This window comes from Camellia sinensis, chromosome 10, assembly GCF_055761805.1.
Source record: "Camellia sinensis isolate YWXY chromosome 10, ASM5576180v1, whole genome shotgun sequence".
NCBI lineage: Eukaryota > Viridiplantae > Streptophyta > Magnoliopsida > Ericales > Theaceae > Camellia > Camellia sinensis.
This window is the reverse complement of record NC_138970.1, coordinates 57,534,210-57,553,883: the sequence shown is the minus strand read 5'-3', so window position 1 is coordinate 57,553,883 and position 19,674 is coordinate 57,534,210. Positions and strand designations below refer to the sequence as shown.

General features: G+C 34.9%; 1 protein-coding gene across 1 annotated transcript; it reads left to right on the top strand.

Moving 5' to 3' along the window:
• Window positions 1-6,967: 6,967 nt before the first annotated feature.
• Window positions 6,968-17,193, top strand: LOC114283540 (UNC93-like protein 3). Its single transcript, XM_082893234.1, has 10 exons — window positions 6,968-7,456; window positions 8,089-8,252; window positions 12,853-12,916; window positions 13,009-13,122; window positions 13,229-13,273; window positions 14,167-14,417; window positions 14,540-14,630; window positions 15,168-15,280; window positions 15,409-15,532; window positions 16,877-17,193. Exons 1-10 carry the CDS (start codon window positions 7,304-7,306, stop codon window positions 17,057-17,059), a joined length of 1,302 nt encoding a protein of 433 aa, XP_082749360.1. The 5' UTR covers window positions 6,968-7,303; the 3' UTR covers window positions 17,060-17,193.
• The last annotated feature ends 2,481 nt before the right edge of the window (window positions 17,194-19,674 follow it).

Here is a 19,674-nt window from a genome sequence, read left to right as displayed (position 1 = left end):
AGATTTTATTTTATAAAAATAGTTTAAATGAGATAAATAAAGATGGAAAAATAGATTTTAAGTATCATACATAACAAATTAATTGATTATTTTATTATTCTTAAATAATTTCTCCATTCAAGTAAAGATTAATTTTAATTTTAGGTGTAAGAAATGATAAATTGTTTGAATTGTTTATTATTCTCAAATAATTTATTGATCCTTCATTCCCTATCAATTAATTTTAATTTATTGTGAGATGATTAAATTTTTGTTTACTTCTATATTTATTTTTTTAATCATGTAAAAAATATTAACGTGCGTTTTTTAAAATATACATCAACTAGAAGTTTAGTAATTCAAAGATAAAAATTAAAATTTGAGAATAATATATGATTGAGAAAAGATAAAATAATAATTTTTTTTACACATGAATAAATAAGTAATGCAAATTATCGGAAAAAAAAATAAATCTATTTATTTCAACTTTAAAAAAAAAATCAAATAATAAATACATTACTGAAAATGATAAATTTTATGTTATTTATGTAGTGTCGAATAAATCTTATTTATTCAATTATTAAGATATTATCTAACATTAATTTTAGAGAAATTGTTTATTTTTAATTATTTTACCAATGAAATTTGAGTTTTTTTTTCCATTAAATGTTTAATAATGTTTTAACAATTTAACGGTTTTATTTAATATTATGTGAAATTTTTTAAAAAAATTTAAATAATACTAAAACATGTATAGGTCTTTGACAATATATATGCAAAACCTTAGGGGATATGAGTAAAATTTCTCATTTGAATAGATAGAGGACAATTTCATCATTTGTTTATATTATAACCTATGACATCAGCATAACATCAATAAATTCTATTAAATAGCCTAACAGTGAGAGAATCTTGACAATAGTTTCAAAAGTAAGGGAGACTAGTGTAATTATTGAAACCACAGAAGAGGTCCCTATAATTGTCAAAAACCTCAAGAGAGGTCAGTGTAATTTACCCAAATAAATTTTATTTGGACTATTCTTTTAAATCTCAAATTAGCTGCAATTTAGATATGATTAAAATTTTATTTTAAATTTTCCATCTACAAATTTTTAAATTAGAAAAAAAAGAAGAGAGATTAGATAGACCAATAGTTTTACACATATATATCTTATGCCACACATTATTAATTTTTTTTAAAAAATGAAATAAAATTGGTGGCTTAAATATGATTTCTTTGCCCAAAGATTCGTGCTCTAAAATATGGGAGCTTCTATTTGCACACACCTATTCCTTTTTTTCCACACACTTGATGATATTTTTTTTATTACATTTTCATCCTAAAATAAAATTACCAAAATATTCCTTTCTTCTTCAACCAAAACCCTAACCCTAACCCTAACTATCCTGACGGCTGGCCGTTACCCCCTTCGGTCGTCCTCTTCCTCAACACAGTCCCTCCCTCCGTCGCCTCTCCGCAGCCCCCTCTTCTCGAATCGAAGCCCCTCCCCACCCCATCACTTGTCGTTTACTCACCCTTCCTACTACCCCCGTAACCCCCCCATTTCGCAACACAACACCACTGCCGCCGTAACTCTCACACTTTCGCAATTCTCAATCCGTAGAGAGAGAAGGGGGGCATCGTGGAACCTAGATCTAGGAAGAAGAATCATTTTCTTACCATTCGGACTACTAGTATCGAAAGAATCGCCCGCATTCGGAAATCAACCATCGAACCAATGAATTTGGTTTGACCATCAACATCTGAACAAAACACATTGGTTTGACCATCAACATCTGAAACCCTATTTCGTCTACGAATTGCTGCCATCGTCATCGCTTCCATTTTCACGAGAGAGAGAAAAAAAAAGGGGTGGGGGTTGCGGTAGTGTCGCCGATAGGTAGAGAAAGGAGTGGGAATGGCGACTGGAAGTGAAAGGTTTGGATGTTGCTTGCTGGTATGGAAGGCGTGTGGATTGAGAGTGTTGGAAAGTTGTGTGTATGGGGATATAACTGGAATAAAAGTGTGTGCAATGAGTAAATATATATATATATATATGTATATATATATTTTTGTTTTAGATGTGTAAATTAAGAAGGAAGCAGGCAAAGAGGAATAGGTATGTGCAAATAGAAGCTCCCCTAAAATTTTTTGTCCATAAGAATAAGCTCGTACAAAATAACCATAGTACTCATTCACCTCTTACACGTCTCACGCGTTTTATGACTTGGATTTCTCTCACATCTTTCATCTCAGATCTCTCTCTCTCCATCTCTTCATCTCCGTCGCCAATCTTCATTTCGCCGCCAACGCCACTGCTCCTCCCCCGCCACTGCTTCTACCGCTGATCCAATCGTTTTCTCTCTCTCTTTCTCTCTCGCACAGTTCAATCCACTCCTCCAATAACCACCACCTCACGATGGAGCCCTTCTTCTAGTGGCTTCTCAAATATACTCAGTTCAGAAAGATGACGCCTCAAGACGAGTGTCAACCACGTCCTCGCCAAGCGTCTTCTGTCGTCGTAATCTGTTATCGTCTGCCATCGCTAGCCACACTGCAAAATATCTCACACTCTCTCTCTCTCTCTCTATCTCTCTCTCTCACACACACACGCACACACACACAAAAAGATCTTAGATGTCTAGCTCTCAAATCTTAGATCTTCCATGGAGACGTCGATCTTAGCGGAGAGTGAGGCAGCGTTGTAGGCCGTGAGTTGCATCTGACCACCAAGCTCTAGTGATCGGAAAACGAGAGTTTGAGGAGATCGATTCGGCGAGTGAAGCCATTACCGAAGTAGGATTTGCAGGATCTGAAGGGGACGTTAGGATTGAGAAACCATAGAAGGTATGAAGGTAGTATTGGCCATGGTTTAGAGATAGAGAAGTCGTAGTAGTTTTCCGTTAGGGTATAGAGGTTTCCGGTAAGAGATTTGTGGTTTTCCGATGGGGGAGTGTGAGGGTAGAAGGAGAAATAGAGATAGAGAGAGATTGAGTAGAAAGCGAAAATATTTCAACTGCCATCATCTGATGATCCTAGTATTGTTCTCTCTCTACACCGCCATCGTCTTCTTCATAGAGCTTCTTCAGATTCTTCTTGCAACACTCATGATTATGAAGCCAAAAATGATAATACTCAGATTCACGTCACCTCTCAAGTAGAAAGCTTTGTGAGTTCGCTTAATTCCATGAAGTCCAAGCTAGTTCTGTTGGTTTCCTACGTGCTCCCTATTTTTAGTGCATTTTCCCTCTTTCTCTCTAATTGGTTGTTGGGAAAATCGTTGGGAAAATAAAGGAGAAAGAAAGTGAAAGAAAAAGAAATGTTGGAAGATTTCTAGCATTTCAAACACAAAAAGGCATTTTGGTTTTTTATTTTCTTCGATATTTCCAAAAAGCAAACAAGGACATTTTTAAGTTGTGAAAAATTGGTTGTTGTTTTTTCTTTCAAGAGTTCTCCATGCAAGAATTTACTTAGTGTACTTTTGGTACCAAATGATTGCAATAAACAGTGTTATCAGGAAAACAAATACAGTTTGAAAATTTATGGTATAAATTGTTATCACTGTTCTCTATGAATTAATATAAACCTTGAGAACAAAAAAAATCACTGTGAAATTTTATAAAGAAAAATCAATGGAACACTTTAGACAAGAAGAAGAAAGAAAAAAAAGAAATGAGGAAAAAATGGACATTTGGGATGAAATGTACTTAATTGTAGCTTCAGCCATGAAAACAAAGACAAACGTGTTTTTGGATTGATTAACCTCTCAATTGTTCCCCAAATGTAGTGTCACTAATGTTGTGTTTGAATAGATAGGGTTTTGTTGGTATAGGTTTGTACAGATAAGAGAAAAATATAGATATGTATGTTTGCACAGATAAGAAATAGACAAATAGGAATTTCAACAGATCACGCTTTGAATTTCAACAAATAACTTTGTACTTCAACAAAAAATAAATAAAAATAAAATTTGGTTGAACAAATAGTTTGGTTGAATAAATAATCTTCACTCTTTCCTTTCTCTAATATGCACATATAAAAAACTTAAAACATATACATTAAAATAATTTCAACAGATAGAAAAAAAAAAATGAACAAATAATAAAATTTGGACAGTTATTTGAACAAATAAGGAGAAAAATTGAACAAATAGTCAAAAAATTTGAACAGATAGATATAAATTTAAACTTATAGAAAAAAAATTGAATAGATAGTCAACGAAAAGTCAACAGATAAAAAAAAGTCAACAAATAAATTTAGGGGTAAAATTGAAAGCAAAATATCCTCCAAAATCAATGAAAGGATTTTTCACCAAATTATTTCACAAATGGTGGACCTCTCGCTGATAAAAAATATCCACTGAACCTAATGCCTTATATCATCCTTACCTTGGGATTTTTCATTAATTTTCTTTACTTGGAAAGGTTTAGAGTGAGGAAAATAAATGGGATACGGATATTTGAATTTTGAAATTCAAATTTAAAGGATAATTAGAGGGGTTTTTTATTTATTTATTTACATAATTGGTTAACCAATAAAAAAGTTTTTTTAATTATTTAAAAATATAAAAAAATAAGAAAATTACTTTGAAGTTTTGGAACTCACAAGACTCTTAAAAATATATTTTTTAAAAAATAAAATTGAATAGAAAATCAAAATAAATAAATAAATAAAGTTTAAAAGTTGAACGCTTAATTATATTCCTCCATTTACTTCTCTCATATTAGAATTCATACAACTCTTAAAAAAAAAAAATGAATGTAAAATTAAAACAAAAAATCAAAAAAAATTTAAAAGTTGAATACTTAATTACATACTTCCATTCACTGCCCTTATATTACAATTCATACAACTCTTAAAATTAAATAAAATAGAAAATCAAAACAAATAAATTAAAAAAGTTTAAAAGTTGAACGCTTAATTACATACCTCCATTCGCTGCTCTCAAATTGAAATTTATACAACCCTTACTAAAAAAAAAAAAAGAAGTAAACAAAAGAATTTAAAAGTTGAACACTTAATTACATACATCCATTCACTGTTCACAGATTGATTTTTCAACAACTTTACATATTGTCATTGTTGAAAATAGTAAATCTAAGTTCATAATGGGATGAGAGATCGAGTAGGCATCAAGTTATCCTAAGTGAAAAGCTAAAATATAAGAAGATGATAATTTTTTAATAATCACCTTTCATAATTTTGTTCTCCACAATGTTGTTTTCCCTTGCCATGATATGTTCTTGCCGTGTAGGCATAAAGTGAGAAATGATAGTAATAGTTTATGAAAAAGTTATAATGTTTAAGAGTTGTGATGACTGTGTTGAAGTTATAATGTTGTAAGGTTTTGAAATTGAACAAAATATGGAATAAAAGAAAGGTTAGGTAAGAAATAGCATAAAGTAAAAAGTTTAATTATATATTTTCTTTTCAAATTCCACAAATCATGGTATACTATTTGATTTTAAGAAATTCCTGCTGAAAAGGAGGTTATGGAAAGCAATTTTTTAAATCATGTGTATTTTATTTTGCAGCAAATTTTGAAATTTGAATCCCCAAATCATAAATGAATATTCATTAAGTGATTTGTTTTTTTTTTTGGGTGAATAAATTTAAGTGATTTGTTGACTATGATTTAAATTTTTAATAACCAATTAATGTTTTTCTCCTTTTAAAAAAATAGTCAAAAATCAACAAAATTGGTTTAGGGTTTTGAAACTCTTGGAACTCTCATCGTTAGAAATCTCATTTTCTTATTGATTTTGTTAGGGACTTACACAACATAAGGACACACAACACACTTATTGAATTTCAAGGACAATAATAGTCTTATTTGGTGATTTCGTTTACACTTTATCACTAAGATAAGATAATAGTCTTATTTAGTAATTTCATTGTTATCCTATAAAATAATGTGTATTCTATTTAAATCGTTAACAGAATCCTCGCATAAAGTATTTATAAAAAGATACCTAATATTTTAAAATGGTTAGCTATTAACTTTGAAGTGCACAAAAAGAAAGTATAAATGAATCAAAATTTAGGAGGGTTATTATAATTTATTATTTAAAAAAAATATATTCTCTCTTAGTTTTTTTTTCAGGCCATCTCTAATGCTGTATGAGATCATTCATCAAATTTAAATTCGGTGAAAACGGTGCTCCAATCGTTGTATTGTATTGGTGCTCAATACGGTGCTTCAAATTTGATGAAAATATTGGAATGTATCATATCAGATCAATTTTTTTTATTATATTTTGACTCAAATTTGATGAAGCGTTAAAGATGCCCTTAGAAAATACATAAATAAACTCTTTATCAACTTATTAACTTATTTCAGTCATTAGGACTGTTTAAAAATTCATTCAAACCGGTAATTCGAATTGAACCAGACCGAACTATACGGTTTGATTCGGTTCTATTAAAAACCGATTCGGTTTAAGAAATATAAGAACCATAAAAAACGGTTCGGTCAATGAATTTTATGAAAAATCACGATTCAAACCGAACCAAACCGTATTTTAAAATATATATATATATATATATAGATATACATACATATTATATCAAGTTTTATTTTTATTAATTGGTTTTTTGTAATTTTGATGATATTAGAATGATATAAATATGTAATGTTAAGTAATGTCTTAATATTAATAATTTTTATCATGAGTTAAATGTAATTAGTTTGAGTAATTATTTTGTTAATATTAATAATTTATTCTTGTAAATAAATTTTTTTAAAACCGTTGGTTTGGTTCTGCTTCGATTTTACAAGTGTAATAGTCTGTTTTAGTTCTCAAAATCACAAAATCATTACAATCGATTTGGTTTTTAAATTTTTTCAGAATCGAATCAATCCGGATCATATACACCCCTATCAGTCATATCATATATCTATTTTTTTTAAATAATCATTTTTAATAACCAACTAAAATAAACGGTTAAAAAACGTCTTTATCTTTCCCGCAATTAAAAGATAATTTCGATGAAACGAATCAGCACCGGCGACATAGAAGTCCAAACAAAGACAAAATCACCAAAATTTTCCTTTATTTTCTCACTCACCAAACAAGCATTAAAGAAATGCAAATTTCATCATCTCCCTCCTCTTCTCTCTCCGTCTTTGCTGTCTGTCTCTTCTTCAGATTCTTCGATGCCTCCAATAAATTCAAACTCTTTCACACGTCTTCTACTCCTAACCACTCTCGCCGGCACTTCTTCCTCTTTCTCTCTCTCTCATATGCCCCACCACACAACCAATTTCTATGGTTTATATATCTCGTAGTGGCAAATCGACCCAATTGAGAGTTCTGAGAAGCCATGGACGAAGAGACACCACTCGTTGCTGAACACTTGGATTCTAAAACCCTAACCAAGAGCCATACCAGAGATGTGCATATTCTGAGCTCGGCTTTCTTGTTGATTTTCTTGGCTTATGGTGCTGCTCAGAACTTGGAGAGTACTATCAACACTGTGAGCTCTAACTCCGCTTGTTGTCATTTTAGAAGTAATTTTTTGTTTTCTGAAGCAGAATTTGATTTGGTTAATATGTTTTCTAGAGTTTAGTTGATCATTATCCTTTGAACTATCATCATTTTTTCTATCTCATTTCTAAACTATCAATTTTGTGTATTTAATGTTCTATTTTCTATTCATGTGGTCCAATTAGAGATAATTCTACAAATCAATAATTGCTTAAGCCTAATTTGATGGGAAACAAAAAGTTATTTATGAATTTGAACAACTTAAATTAAATCATAGAACAAAACATTCACTTTTTTTTTATTACTATTTTTAACAAACTGCAAGCCGCACCTAATTTAATGGGTATTTGGTTGTGTAATTTAAGTTGTTCAAATTTTAAATTTTATCTTTTTGCCTATAAAATTAGGCTTCAATGGTTACGATTCGTACAATCATCTCAAATTGGACCACATGAACAGAATTCAGAAACTTTAAGGATTAAATAGACGAAATTGATAGCTTAAGAATGAAATAGAGAAAATGGTGATAGTTTAGGGATAAAAGTTAAACTAACCCATTGAATAATTGATTATTTTTAGGCTATTTTTTTTGGATTAATTTGAATTGAATTTTGGTTGCAGGAGGAAGATTTAGGGACAATTTCACTTGGGATTCTGTATTCGTCTTTTACGGTTTTTTCTTTGGTTGCTTCATTGGTGGTTCGGTTTTTGGGGTCGAAAAATGCTCTTATTCTTGGGACTACTGGGTATTGGTTGTTCATAGCAGCGAATTTGATACCAACATGGTAATTAGTTTCTCACCATTGACAAATAATTGGCTTAATTTAGTTCAGGACAAACCTGGTAATTAGTTCCTGTCAATTTTTACAATTTATACTAAAATTTTTGAGTTAGTTGTCCTAAGTTAAACATATTATTTTTGTGTTAAATTTTATATTGCATCTGGATGGAGATATAGGTGGATGATTTGTACCAGGAAATCAACTTTTAGACAATTTGCTGTTCAATTTCTGTATGATAATGTGGTAGAAGATGCTAAGAAGATACAGTGAGCAATTAAGTATTATGAGTCATAATTAATTGTCAAAGTTTAAGTGATTAGATGGAACTGCATCTGATGTATAATGACTGTTAGGAGGTGTAAGAATTTATGTATTATTGATTGATGTCTTGATTGATAGATTACAAGATACATTAATTACAATTCCTATACAATCTATAAATAGAAGAAAATGTGGTAGTAGGTGTAGTGGAGGTGATAGTGGGTTAGGTGAAGTGGAGTGTGTAGTGGAGTAGAGGTAGGTGAAGTGGAGTGTGTAGTGGAGTAGGTGAAGGTAATGTGGTAGTAGGTGTAGTGGAGGTGATAGTGGGTTAGGTGAAGTGGAGTGTGTAGTGGAGTAGAGGTAGGTGAAGTGGAGTGTGTAGTGGAGTAGGTGAAGGTAAAGATGGGAAATTCTAACAGCCCCCCGCAAACTCAAGGAGGAGAGAAACTAACCAACTTGAGTTTGGAGAGAGTAACAAAACAAGAAAATACATAAAAATAAAAAAGGATAGGAGACACTGTATGGTCGTGTCAGACCGTTGGTGAAGACACTGTATGGGGTGTCATAACGTTGTAGAGGACACTGTATGGTGGTGTCAGACCGATGTAGAAGACAGTTTATGGGGTCATGTCGGACCGTTGTAGAAGACAATGTTGTGACAGTTTACGGAGTCTTGCTGGACCCTTGTAGAAACTAACCGGAATCAATGTCGGGACAGTTTACAGAGTCTTGTCGGACCCATAAAGGAGCTAACCGGAATCAATGTCGGGACAGTTTACAGAGTCTTGTCGGACCCATAAAGGAGCTAACCGGAATCAATGTCGGGACAGTTTACAGAGTCTTGTCGGACACTTGTAAAAACTAACCGGAATCAATGTCGGGACAGTTTACAGAGTCTTGTCGGACTCTTAAAAAGTTGCACCCTCAAAAGGTGTGCCCAATTTTGTCAAAAGGCGTGCCATCAAAAGGCGTGCCCAATTCATCAAAAGGCGTGCCATCAAAAGGCGTGTCCACTTTGTCAAAAGATGTGCCATGAAAAGGCGTGCCAGTTTGTCGGGCGGCAAGAGGCGCGCGATACGCGTGGCTGCCTCGGCTATTTAACCAAGACGAAGGCTGAGGCTGAGGCATACCATTCTGAAACCTCTGAAACCAACCCTTCGCTGAAAAAACTCTGCCTCTGCGGAGAGAGAAACTGTGGAACACTTTGTTGCCATTCTGTCACCAACCCTTCCGAACATTACCAGTCTGAAATTGCTATTTCGCTGAAACACTTAGCAACCCAAAAACATGGCCTCTTCTTCCCGTCCAGCTACCCAGAACCTGCTCACGCTCTTTCCAGAACTGAACGAGCCCACAAGAGAAATAACTGGTGCGGTGGCCAGTGAACCTCAACCAAACACCTCTGGTTTTGCTCCATTGAACTTTCCGATGCGGTCGGTGGAGCAAAAAATGGCGGTGCAAACTGATATTGAGGCTAATCAGTATACTCTGAAGTCATGCGTGGAAACCATGACGGCGGTCACAAATTTGTCGAACCGGCTGCAGAGTAGGACAAATGAGGTGCAGCATTTAAATTCCCAGCTGGCTCTGCTCCAACGCATGTATAAGGATGCGCGAGCAGAGATAAGTGTGCTGAAAGCAGAAAATAAGGAGCTGAAGCGGAAGGCCACTGTGATGTTCCGATTTGGAGGTCCGCCGTATGCTGCAGTGGAGGAGTATGGAGGAGTGAACGTGCTCGGCGGCGTAGGAAACACGGAGGCAGCACCGTCAAGGGCCGCCCAGGACGGAGGAAAGAAGAAGAGATCTGCAGCAGAGTAGAGAAGAAAAATCCCACTGTGGGTGGTGGGTGTTGGGTGTGTTATGGTGGTTTTTTTTTTTTTTTCTCGTGTAAAATTATGATCGGGGTTGATCCTGACATGAATAAAATAAGTGTGTTTGGCAAACTCGAATGGTAGGTGTGGTAAGGCAGAAAAATCAACTGGAATGAATTTTTTTTTTTTTTTTTTTTTTTTTTTTTTTGTGAAAATAATAATAATAATAATAATAATAATAATAATAATATTAATATGGAAATCATGGAGTGGGCGGTGGTACAAAAATATTGTGTAGAAAAAGAGGGAGATGGTGGAAAAGAGAGGCCACTCATGTTATTAAAATAAATTAAGGAATTAAAAAAAGTGATATTGGTTTTGTTTTCAAAAAAGATGGATTAAAATAAATATAAAAAAAGAAAAAGAAAGTGGAGACCATGATGAAAGGTGGGAACAAGTGTGCTGGTGCTGTGTTGTAATGGTCAGAAAGAGAGATAAGAAAATAAAATAAAATAAATTTCAAGGTGCTGTGTTGTAATGGCATTGAAATATCCACCATCATAAAGAGTATCAGTGGTGCTGCATATGTTTATGAGCATTATTTGAGGCCTTTCTTTCTTAACCCACAGCAGACTGTTAACGTCTAGTATGTCCCAAGGAAGAAGGACATCTTCAGTAAGCCAGATGACATTCTAACTGCTGCTGAGAAGTACATAGAAGAACATGGCCCGGAAGCATTTGAGAAGCTTGTTAGCAAGGATAGGGAAACCAAGTTCAGGAGTAGCAATTACACGTATTTTGATGAGGACCACAGCTATTGAGCCTTGTTTGGCTGAGGGAAACACCTTTTTTCCGCTGCTGTTAGGAGTATCTTTCCGGTGGAGAAGCTGCTATGGACTATTTGGGGAGAGTGATGTCGAAAGCCGGAGCCTTGGATCTCGCCACCGGCGTCGGCGGAAAGATCGAGAAAGACGATGTTCTCTCCGCTGTCCAGAAGTATGAGCAGTATCACGGCTACTATGATGCCGAGAGAGAATGAGATGTTATGAAGATATGATGAGGAGGTAGGTATGTAGTAGACAATTCTAGCGGACTAGGTTGAGGTCCGGCGGGCGGCCAAGGCGAGGTTGCCGCCCGCCGGTGAAGCGAAAAAATATTAAATTCTTAACCTTGCTCTGATACCATGTAAGAATTTATGTATTATTGATTGATGTCTTGATTGATAGATTACAAGATACATTAATTACAATTCCTATACAATCTATATATAGAAGAAAATGTGGTAGTAGGTGTAGTGGAGGTGATAGTGGGTTAGGTGAAGTGGAGTGTGTAGTGGAGTAGAGGTAGGTGAAGTGGAGTGTGTAGTGGAGTAGGTGAAGGTAATGTGGTAGTAGGTGTAGTGGAGGTGATAGTGGGTTAGGTGAAGTGGAGTGTGTAGTGGAGTAGAGGTAGGTGAAGTGGAGTGTGTAGTGGAGTAGGTGAAGGTAAAGATGGGAAATTCTAACAGGAGGATTAGAAGAATTAAGCATGGATTTCTATGTGCTAGTTTATAGTTGAAAACTTTCTTTTTGCTGAAAGAGCTATGGCACTGCTATCATAAAATCTGCTGGAATTAATGAAACTTTCTGCGAAAGTTGAACCAGCAGGAGTTCTCACATGCCCTGCACTCAAAGAGGCGAAGGAAAATATTTGTCAGTCATTGGTAGGAAATTTAGTCAGTAGAATTGTGCTATACTACTTCTCATCCAAGCAGGAGTTGAACCGGCAGGAGAAATATTCCAACTGTTATCTGCAAAAGTTGAACCGGCACGAGTTCTCACATGCCCTGCACTTGAAGAGGGGAAGAAAAATATTTGTCAGTCATTGGTAGGAAATTTAGTCGGTAGAATTGTGCTATACTGCTTCTCATACAAACAGCTGGAAATCTAGAATCACAGAAAGCCTCGTCCATCTGGATACCAACTGAGCAAAAAAGGCCCATCGGTGCCCCGTTTCATCTCTAGATAACAGTTGGAACATTTCTGCAATTAGTCTCATGTTGTATTTTTTATTTTATTTTATTATGTTTGAACATGGTATTCATATATATGATATATAATAAATATGTAAAATTTTATTTTTTTGAGAGTCTACCATATATTGTGTCTGGCATTTTTTTTTTAAATTGTCGTGTCGGTGTGTCTGTGTCTGTACTTCTTAGACTTCAAATCACTAAACTTTTCAAGTGATAGACCTGAACTTTTGAGGAGGGTGCTGGGAGTTAAGACTAGATATAGACCTAACCTTTCCACTATTTTCGCAAGGTGATTAGTATCTGATTTGAAACCGCACAAGTCTTTGTGCTTGTCAGCTTCGGTTTGTCTTTCTTAAACAATGCCACTGACACATAAACATATGCATGGAAAGTTTTCCTTAAGATATTTATGGCAAACTCTACTCCTAACTGGAAAAGGGAAGAGGAAGAAAAGGTGTGTCATATTTTTTTCATCAAATACATGAAGTTGTATATAATTGAATGATTCTTGTTGTAGGTACACGATGGTGCCAGCTTCCTTGTACCTGGGATTTGCTGCTTCAATAATATGGGTTGCGCAGGTGAAAGTCCATCTTCTTGATTTGGTTTGACTTTTCTGTATTTGATGTAATACAACTATTTCTTCTTCCCTGACCATATTCTGACTCATCAGGGGACATATCTTACTTCCACTGCACGCAGTCATGCACATGATTGCAACCTACACGAAGGAACTGTGATTGGTAACTTTAATGGAGAATTTTGGGGAATGTTTGCTAGTCACCAGGTGTGGCATTTTAGCTTTTGATGGAAAATTCGTTTCTTGTGGTTTTAATTTTTTGTATGAATGTTGTCAATCTGCAATAATCTCCATTTGGTATTGAATTTTGCAGTTCATTGGAAATCTTATCTCTCTTGCTCTATTGAGTGATGGAACGGTATGTGCACACTCTTAATTCCAATCTTCGATTTGTGTGGCCAATTTTTTTGTTTGTATTACCAGTACCAAATCATTATCTTTGTTGTTGATATTAATGCATGCATCACAATTCAATGATAATCAGAACTTCATTGCACCAGAAACTTCTTTAATGGAATAAAATTAATTTTTGCATCTCTAGTGCAAAAGAAAAATTTGCATTTCTTTGTATGTCTAAAACTCGTGGATTGCATGCTTAAAAAGTCTGCAGGGATGGTGCTTCCATTGTTGGTGTTTTTTTGTTAATGAATTTTACTTATCAAGAAAATAAAGTAAAACAAATAAAGAAGCCTTCAAGCCTCTAGTGGAAATAATAATAATAATAATAATAATAATAATAATAATAATAATAATAATTGGTTTTTCTTTTCTTTGTCTCTCTATAAGCTCTTGAATTGTATTTTACAGTACTACTTTTAGAATCAACCAAGTTGTAGAGCAGTACAGTATGTCTATGTATTGTCAATTACAACAGCATTGACTGAAGTCAGGAAATTACATATAAATAAGGAAGTTGAAATATAAATGTGATTAAATTCTATTAGTAGCATTTTTTACTACAAGGGGTTGGACTGGATGCAAAGGTTAGATCTTCATCCAATCTTATCCCTCCCAACACGTTTGATTAATGGGGGTCAATGCTGGATAATGTTCTTTAATCCAGAAAATTGATGGCCAATGATTAATGGGTCTTTGATCAATTGAAATGAGGAAACTAAGATCCCATTTCTTGCATTTGGGTGTGGCAAATTTGAAGCATTTTTAGATTCTACACCTGAATGTCATATTTCTTTTCATATTTCTTTTAAAACACTTGAATTATTGATTTGGTGTTCTTTCACTTCACTGCAGGGGGAAAGTACCAGTGGTACAACTTTATTATTCATTGTGTTCCTTTGTAGTATGACCTTAGGTACCATACTCATGTGCTTCTTACATACGCGGGATGTTAAAAGAGAGGAGGGTTTACCAGAGTCTTCTGTCAGTTTCAACTCTACCTTGGTTTCTCTATCAAAGTCTGTCATCACTCCATTGTTTGACATACGAATGCTGTTAATCGTCCCCCTTATTGCATATTCAGGCTTACAACAAGCATTTGTATGGTAATATTTGATTACTTATACATTACACATTGTTGCTGTCCTTTCACTGTTCAATTCATTCACTGTATACTGTTTTCTTAACTATTTCTTCACTTAAGCATGGAGTGTGTTTACCATTTTAGGGCTGAATTCACCAAGGACATTGTGAAACCTGCACTTGGTGTGTCTGGTGTAGGTGGTGCTATGGCTGTGTATGGGGCTTTTGATGCAATTGTAAGTATGGCAATGTACAAATGAGTAGGCTATATGGGATGTTTTAAATGAATTAGCTCACAGTAACAGTTCATTTTCTTTATTTTACGTGCATCAATTTTGACAAGGCATCTTTTCTTTATCTCTTATATTTTTTTGATTTGGGGAAATAAGAATAAATTACGAGTTTACTACATTTTCATCAACCCTTATCTTCTGAGGGAAAAAAGAAACAATAAAAGATATAAATTTTTCTGTAGTTCTTTTTTATTTTTTATTTTTATTAGATGTGTTTGAAATAAGGCAATTATATTTATTGCTGTGGTAGTACTTTTGTGCTTTCTTCTGTGATCTTATTTTCCCGTGGTTTGTGCATTCCAATTGTGGCAAGTTTTTACGCACAATCTATATTGTCATCTTTAGTCTCATATGTTGGAGAGGAAAATACTAATGTGCCATAGCACGTAGGTACTGTAACATGACCATCTTTGTTGTATAATTTGTTTGTTTGAGTCATCGAGTTGTTTGTACTGAGTTTATGTTTGCAATTTGTGTCAGTGTTCACTGGCTGTGGGTCGGCTTACCTCTGGTCTGAAGTCAGTCACTCTAATAATTTCTGCTGGAGCTTTTATTCAGATTATTGTGCTGATCTGGCTTCTGCTTAAGTATAGGTTAGCTCTCTTGTGAACTCCAATTATTCTTAAATTATTAGAGTCTGTTCTGTAGTTCTAAATTGTATTATCTGGTTTGAAGCTGTTATGACATTGTTCGGTCCTTGTTTTACTGTGCTATTATGCAGTGTGAGTAGTGAAGTACTTGGCACAATCTACCCTTATCTCATTGCAGCCATATGGGGCATTGGTGATGGAGTATTCAATACACAGCTTAGTGCTTTACTTGGAATGCTCTTTAAGCATGATACGGTAGTGATTATTCTCTTTGTTTGTCCTAAGCTTTTCTTTTGCCTGACTTTTTCCAAACACCTAGACATAAAGCCTAGCACTCTAATTATTCACACTAAGGAATAGGGTGGTAATTTTAATTACATGTTTTGTTAGTTACTACATGCTTCTTGATTATTTATTTATTTGCATTTAATTGTTGTTGACTTCATATGTTATTTAAGATATATATTGAATGAGTTTTTGCTAAATGAATGTTTAAATTACCAGTGTGTGCGTGTGCACACCTTTTTAAAATCTTTTTTCTCCCCTTTTTTTGTTGTTCCTTTTTCACTTAAAGTGCAGACTCGAGAAATGCATACATTACCCTTTGCAACCTTCTTTTGGATCTTGTAATTTTGTTAAATGAGAATATCTAACTATGAAACTTCTGATACTTTTTTTTTATTTTATAAAAAGTAGTTTTTGCCAGACAAACTCTGCCTACGTTCTTATCCAAGGGTTTTTCATTCACTATCTTTACTTGAGGAAAGAAGTGAAACAAGAAACTTGGTTTTAGAAAACAGTAACAGAAATAAATGTTTGGGTGTGCAAGGTGCATATCATACGCACTTGCATAAGTTCTCACAAATATATATAAGTTACTTCACAAAATTGCGCAAGTTCTACGTAAGTTGTGATTTTTCAAATTTTTATGAGTTAGCTTATGTATGTTTATGAAAATTTATATGATTTTGTAAGCTAACTTACGTATATTTGTGAGAATTTACGCGAGTGCATATGGTATGCACTTGCACACTTAAGAATTGCGAAAATTTACGCGAGTGCATATGGTATGCACTTGCACACTTAAGAATTGCTCCAGAAATAATATGAAATTAGGAAAAACACAAACTGTTTTCAGATTGTGTGTGTGAAACAGCTCATAGGATAAAAACAGTAGACTATACTCTTTTCACAGACAGAAACGAAAAATAAGCTGTTTATACAAAAGGAGAAAATTTCCGAAACTGTAGAACTTAAAAAATTCAGTGAAAATCAGAAAATATAATGATCATGGCTAGTGTTTGACACTAAGTCCTTGAGACATAATTTCGTCACTTGCCGGTGGTGCTTACAAGTTGCCATTTTGATGTTCCCACTTAACCTTGTCCCACCAATGGTTTGTAACCCTTGTAATTTTATTTTTCTTAAAGATTATACACCTATGTCTAATTTTTTTTTTTATTTTGTTTTTTCATTCATATGGAGGATAGTTGGCCTTTATCTTTTCTTGGTTGTTTCTCTATGTAATTTTACTTGCTCCTAAATTCTGAATGACTGACAAAATATCAAATCTCAAATATTATAACTTTTGGGGTACAGGAAGGAGCATTTGCGCAGCTCAAGGTTTGGCAGAGCGCTTCAATGGCGGTTGTGTTTTTCGTGAGCCCATACATTTCGTTGCTGGCGATGTTAGTGGTCATGCTTGTTGCAGTCTGCGTGTCAATGGCTGGGTTTCTGTTACTCAGTCTCCAGGTAGAAAAAGCATTCTCTCCGACTGCTTGATATTTTTGCAAGCATAAATGTAACGAATTTTATTCACGTTTTGCACATTGATTCGGATGTTGTATCCACCAGTGAAGTCTATCTAATACAGAAAAAAACAAAAAAACAAAAAAAAAGCCGTTTTCCTGTGCAAATTTCATCTGTTATGTTTGTTCGAAGGTGTTTTAAAGATTGTGAGGAATCATAGGTTGCAAGTGGTGGCTTTTGCATTTTATATTGAGAATGGAGTTCATGTTTCCTTCTACACATGCATAGGCTAAGACACATAAACACTCTTCAGAAATTGCCATGTTTATATTCGATACATGTCATCGGATATTGATATTTGTTGGATACTTTTGCTTATGTCGAACACACATCTAAGTATGTCTTATTATTTTGTTAGATTCGGGTACCTTTAGACATTTGGGAAATACATATGTCCAAACAAAGTATAAGTTAAATTAAGAAAAAAGAAAAAAGAAAAAAGAAAAAATAAAGAGAAAAAAAAGATGACAGGGTTTAATGATTAAAAAAATGCAGATGTAATCCTATTAATTCACCCTCTGTTTAAACTTTAGAAATTTGTGTTATTGTTATATATTTTTATTAAATTTAAAATGAATATTTATAAAATTATTTATTTTACACATACTTTTTATATATATATATATATATATATTGTTCGTGTCCGTGCTATTGGAATGGTAATAATGATGATTGCCATTTCCATTGCCATTCCCCATTGACAATAACTTAGTTTGGCAATTATTGGTAACTGATGTTTGGTAAGCACCAGTAGATTTGTTTCTAATCCAATTGTTGGCCTGCCCAAAGTATTGAACTGGTTTCCAACAAACCCACTTTGAAAAGTAACATTCCTTTACCGAAATTACCCCTACACCTATGAAGTAATTGCTCTTCACTCCTTTGAATAAACTGTTAATGGCATGGATTGTGAGGGAAGATATAGGAACATGAATACTGAGGTCCCTTTTGGGAAGTGGGTTATAATCCACTTCATAGATTATAACTCACTTTCTCTCTCATAGAAAAGCTGCTCTTTTCACCAAAAAATTGATTATAACCATCTTTTCAAAATAGCCTTTAGATCTTTTACTTGAATTTAAAGAGGCAAAAATAAATAAATAAATAAATAAATAAAGGGTAAATTATTGATAAATTCATTTAGAAGTGTTTTAACCCAAGAAGTTCATGAAATTTTTTTTTAACCCATTTAGTCCTATGTATGTATAGTTTTATTCTATAAAGTCATTTTTCTTGATTTACACTATTTTCTTAGACACTTATGCCCTTATATTTAATTTTGATACCTTTACAAATATTTTTTGAACAGTTAGCAATTTTGTGATGTGAACATTCATATTTTAAAATTCACATTGGTAGGAATGTAAAATTGGTCCGTGGGCGGCTCGAAACCCGCCCGCAAGCCGGGGCGGGCCCGTCCCTTTGACAATGTGAATATTCACATTGACATGTTAACATTCACATTAATAGGAGTATAAAATTGGCCCGCATCCCGTGGCGGCGCGAAACCCGCCGGCGGCCGATAGGCGGCCCGGGGCGGGCCCGTTGACAATGTGAATATTCACATTGACATGTTAACATTCACATTGATAAGAGTATAAAATTGGCCCGCTACCCATGGCTGGCCAAAAACCCGCCGGCCGCCCGGGGAGGGCCCGGCCCAGACGTTGACAATGTGAATATTCACATTGACATGTTAACATTCACATTGATAGGAGTGTAAAATTAGCTCGCGCCTCGTAGCTGCCTGAAACCCGCCCACGGCCCATGGACGGCCCGGGGCGGGCCCGGCCCGGCCTTTTGACAATGTGAATATTTACATTGACATATTAACATTCACATTGATAAGAGTATAAAATTGGCCAGCGGCCCAGGGTGGGCTTGACCTGACCCGTTGACAATGTGAATATTCACATTGACATGTTAACATTCACATTAATAGGAGTATAAAATTGGCCAGCGGCCCAAGGCGGGCCCGACCTGGCCCGTTGACAATGTGAATATTCACATTGACATGTTAACATTCACATTGATAAGAGTATAAAATTAGCCAGCAGCCTAGGGTGGGCCCGACCCGGCCCGTTGACAATATGAATATTCACATTCACATTGACATGTTAACATTCACATTGATAGGAGTGTAAAATTAGCCTGCACCTCGTGGCTGCCCGAAACCCGCCCACTGTCCATGGGCGGCCCGGGGCGGGCCCCGCCCGGCCTGTTGACAATGTGGATATTCACATTGACATGTTAACATTCACATTGATAAGAGTATAAAATTGGCCCGCGGCCCATGGACGGCCAAAAGCCTGCCTGCAGCCCGGGGCGGGCTTGGCCCGGTCCGTTGACAATGTGAATATTCACATTGACATGTTAACATTCACATTGATAGGAGTGTAAAATTAGCCCACGCCTCGTGGCTGCCCGAAACCCGCCCACGACCCATGGGCGGCCCGGGGCCGGCCCGACCCGGCCTGTTGACAATGTGAATATTCACATTGACATGTTAACATTCACATTGATAAGAGTATAAAATTGGTCAATGGCCCAGGGCAGGCCCGACCCGGCCCATTGACAATGTGAATATT

What these genes read in the sequence shown, in the direction of transcription:
- LOC114283540 (XM_082893234.1), top strand. Translation starts at nt 7,304, where the DNA reads ATGGACGAAGAGACACCACTCGTTGCTGAACACTTGGATTCTAAAACC. An exon ending in GAATGTTTGCTAGTCACCAG is followed by an intron (nt 13,123 to 13,228) that starts GTGTGGCATTTT and finishes TGAATTTTGCAG; the next exon opens with TTCATTGGAAATCTTATCTC. An exon ending in CTCTATTGAGTGATGGAACG is followed by an intron (nt 13,274 to 14,166) that starts GTATGTGCACAC and finishes ACTTCACTGCAG; the next exon opens with GGGGAAAGTACCAGTGGTAC.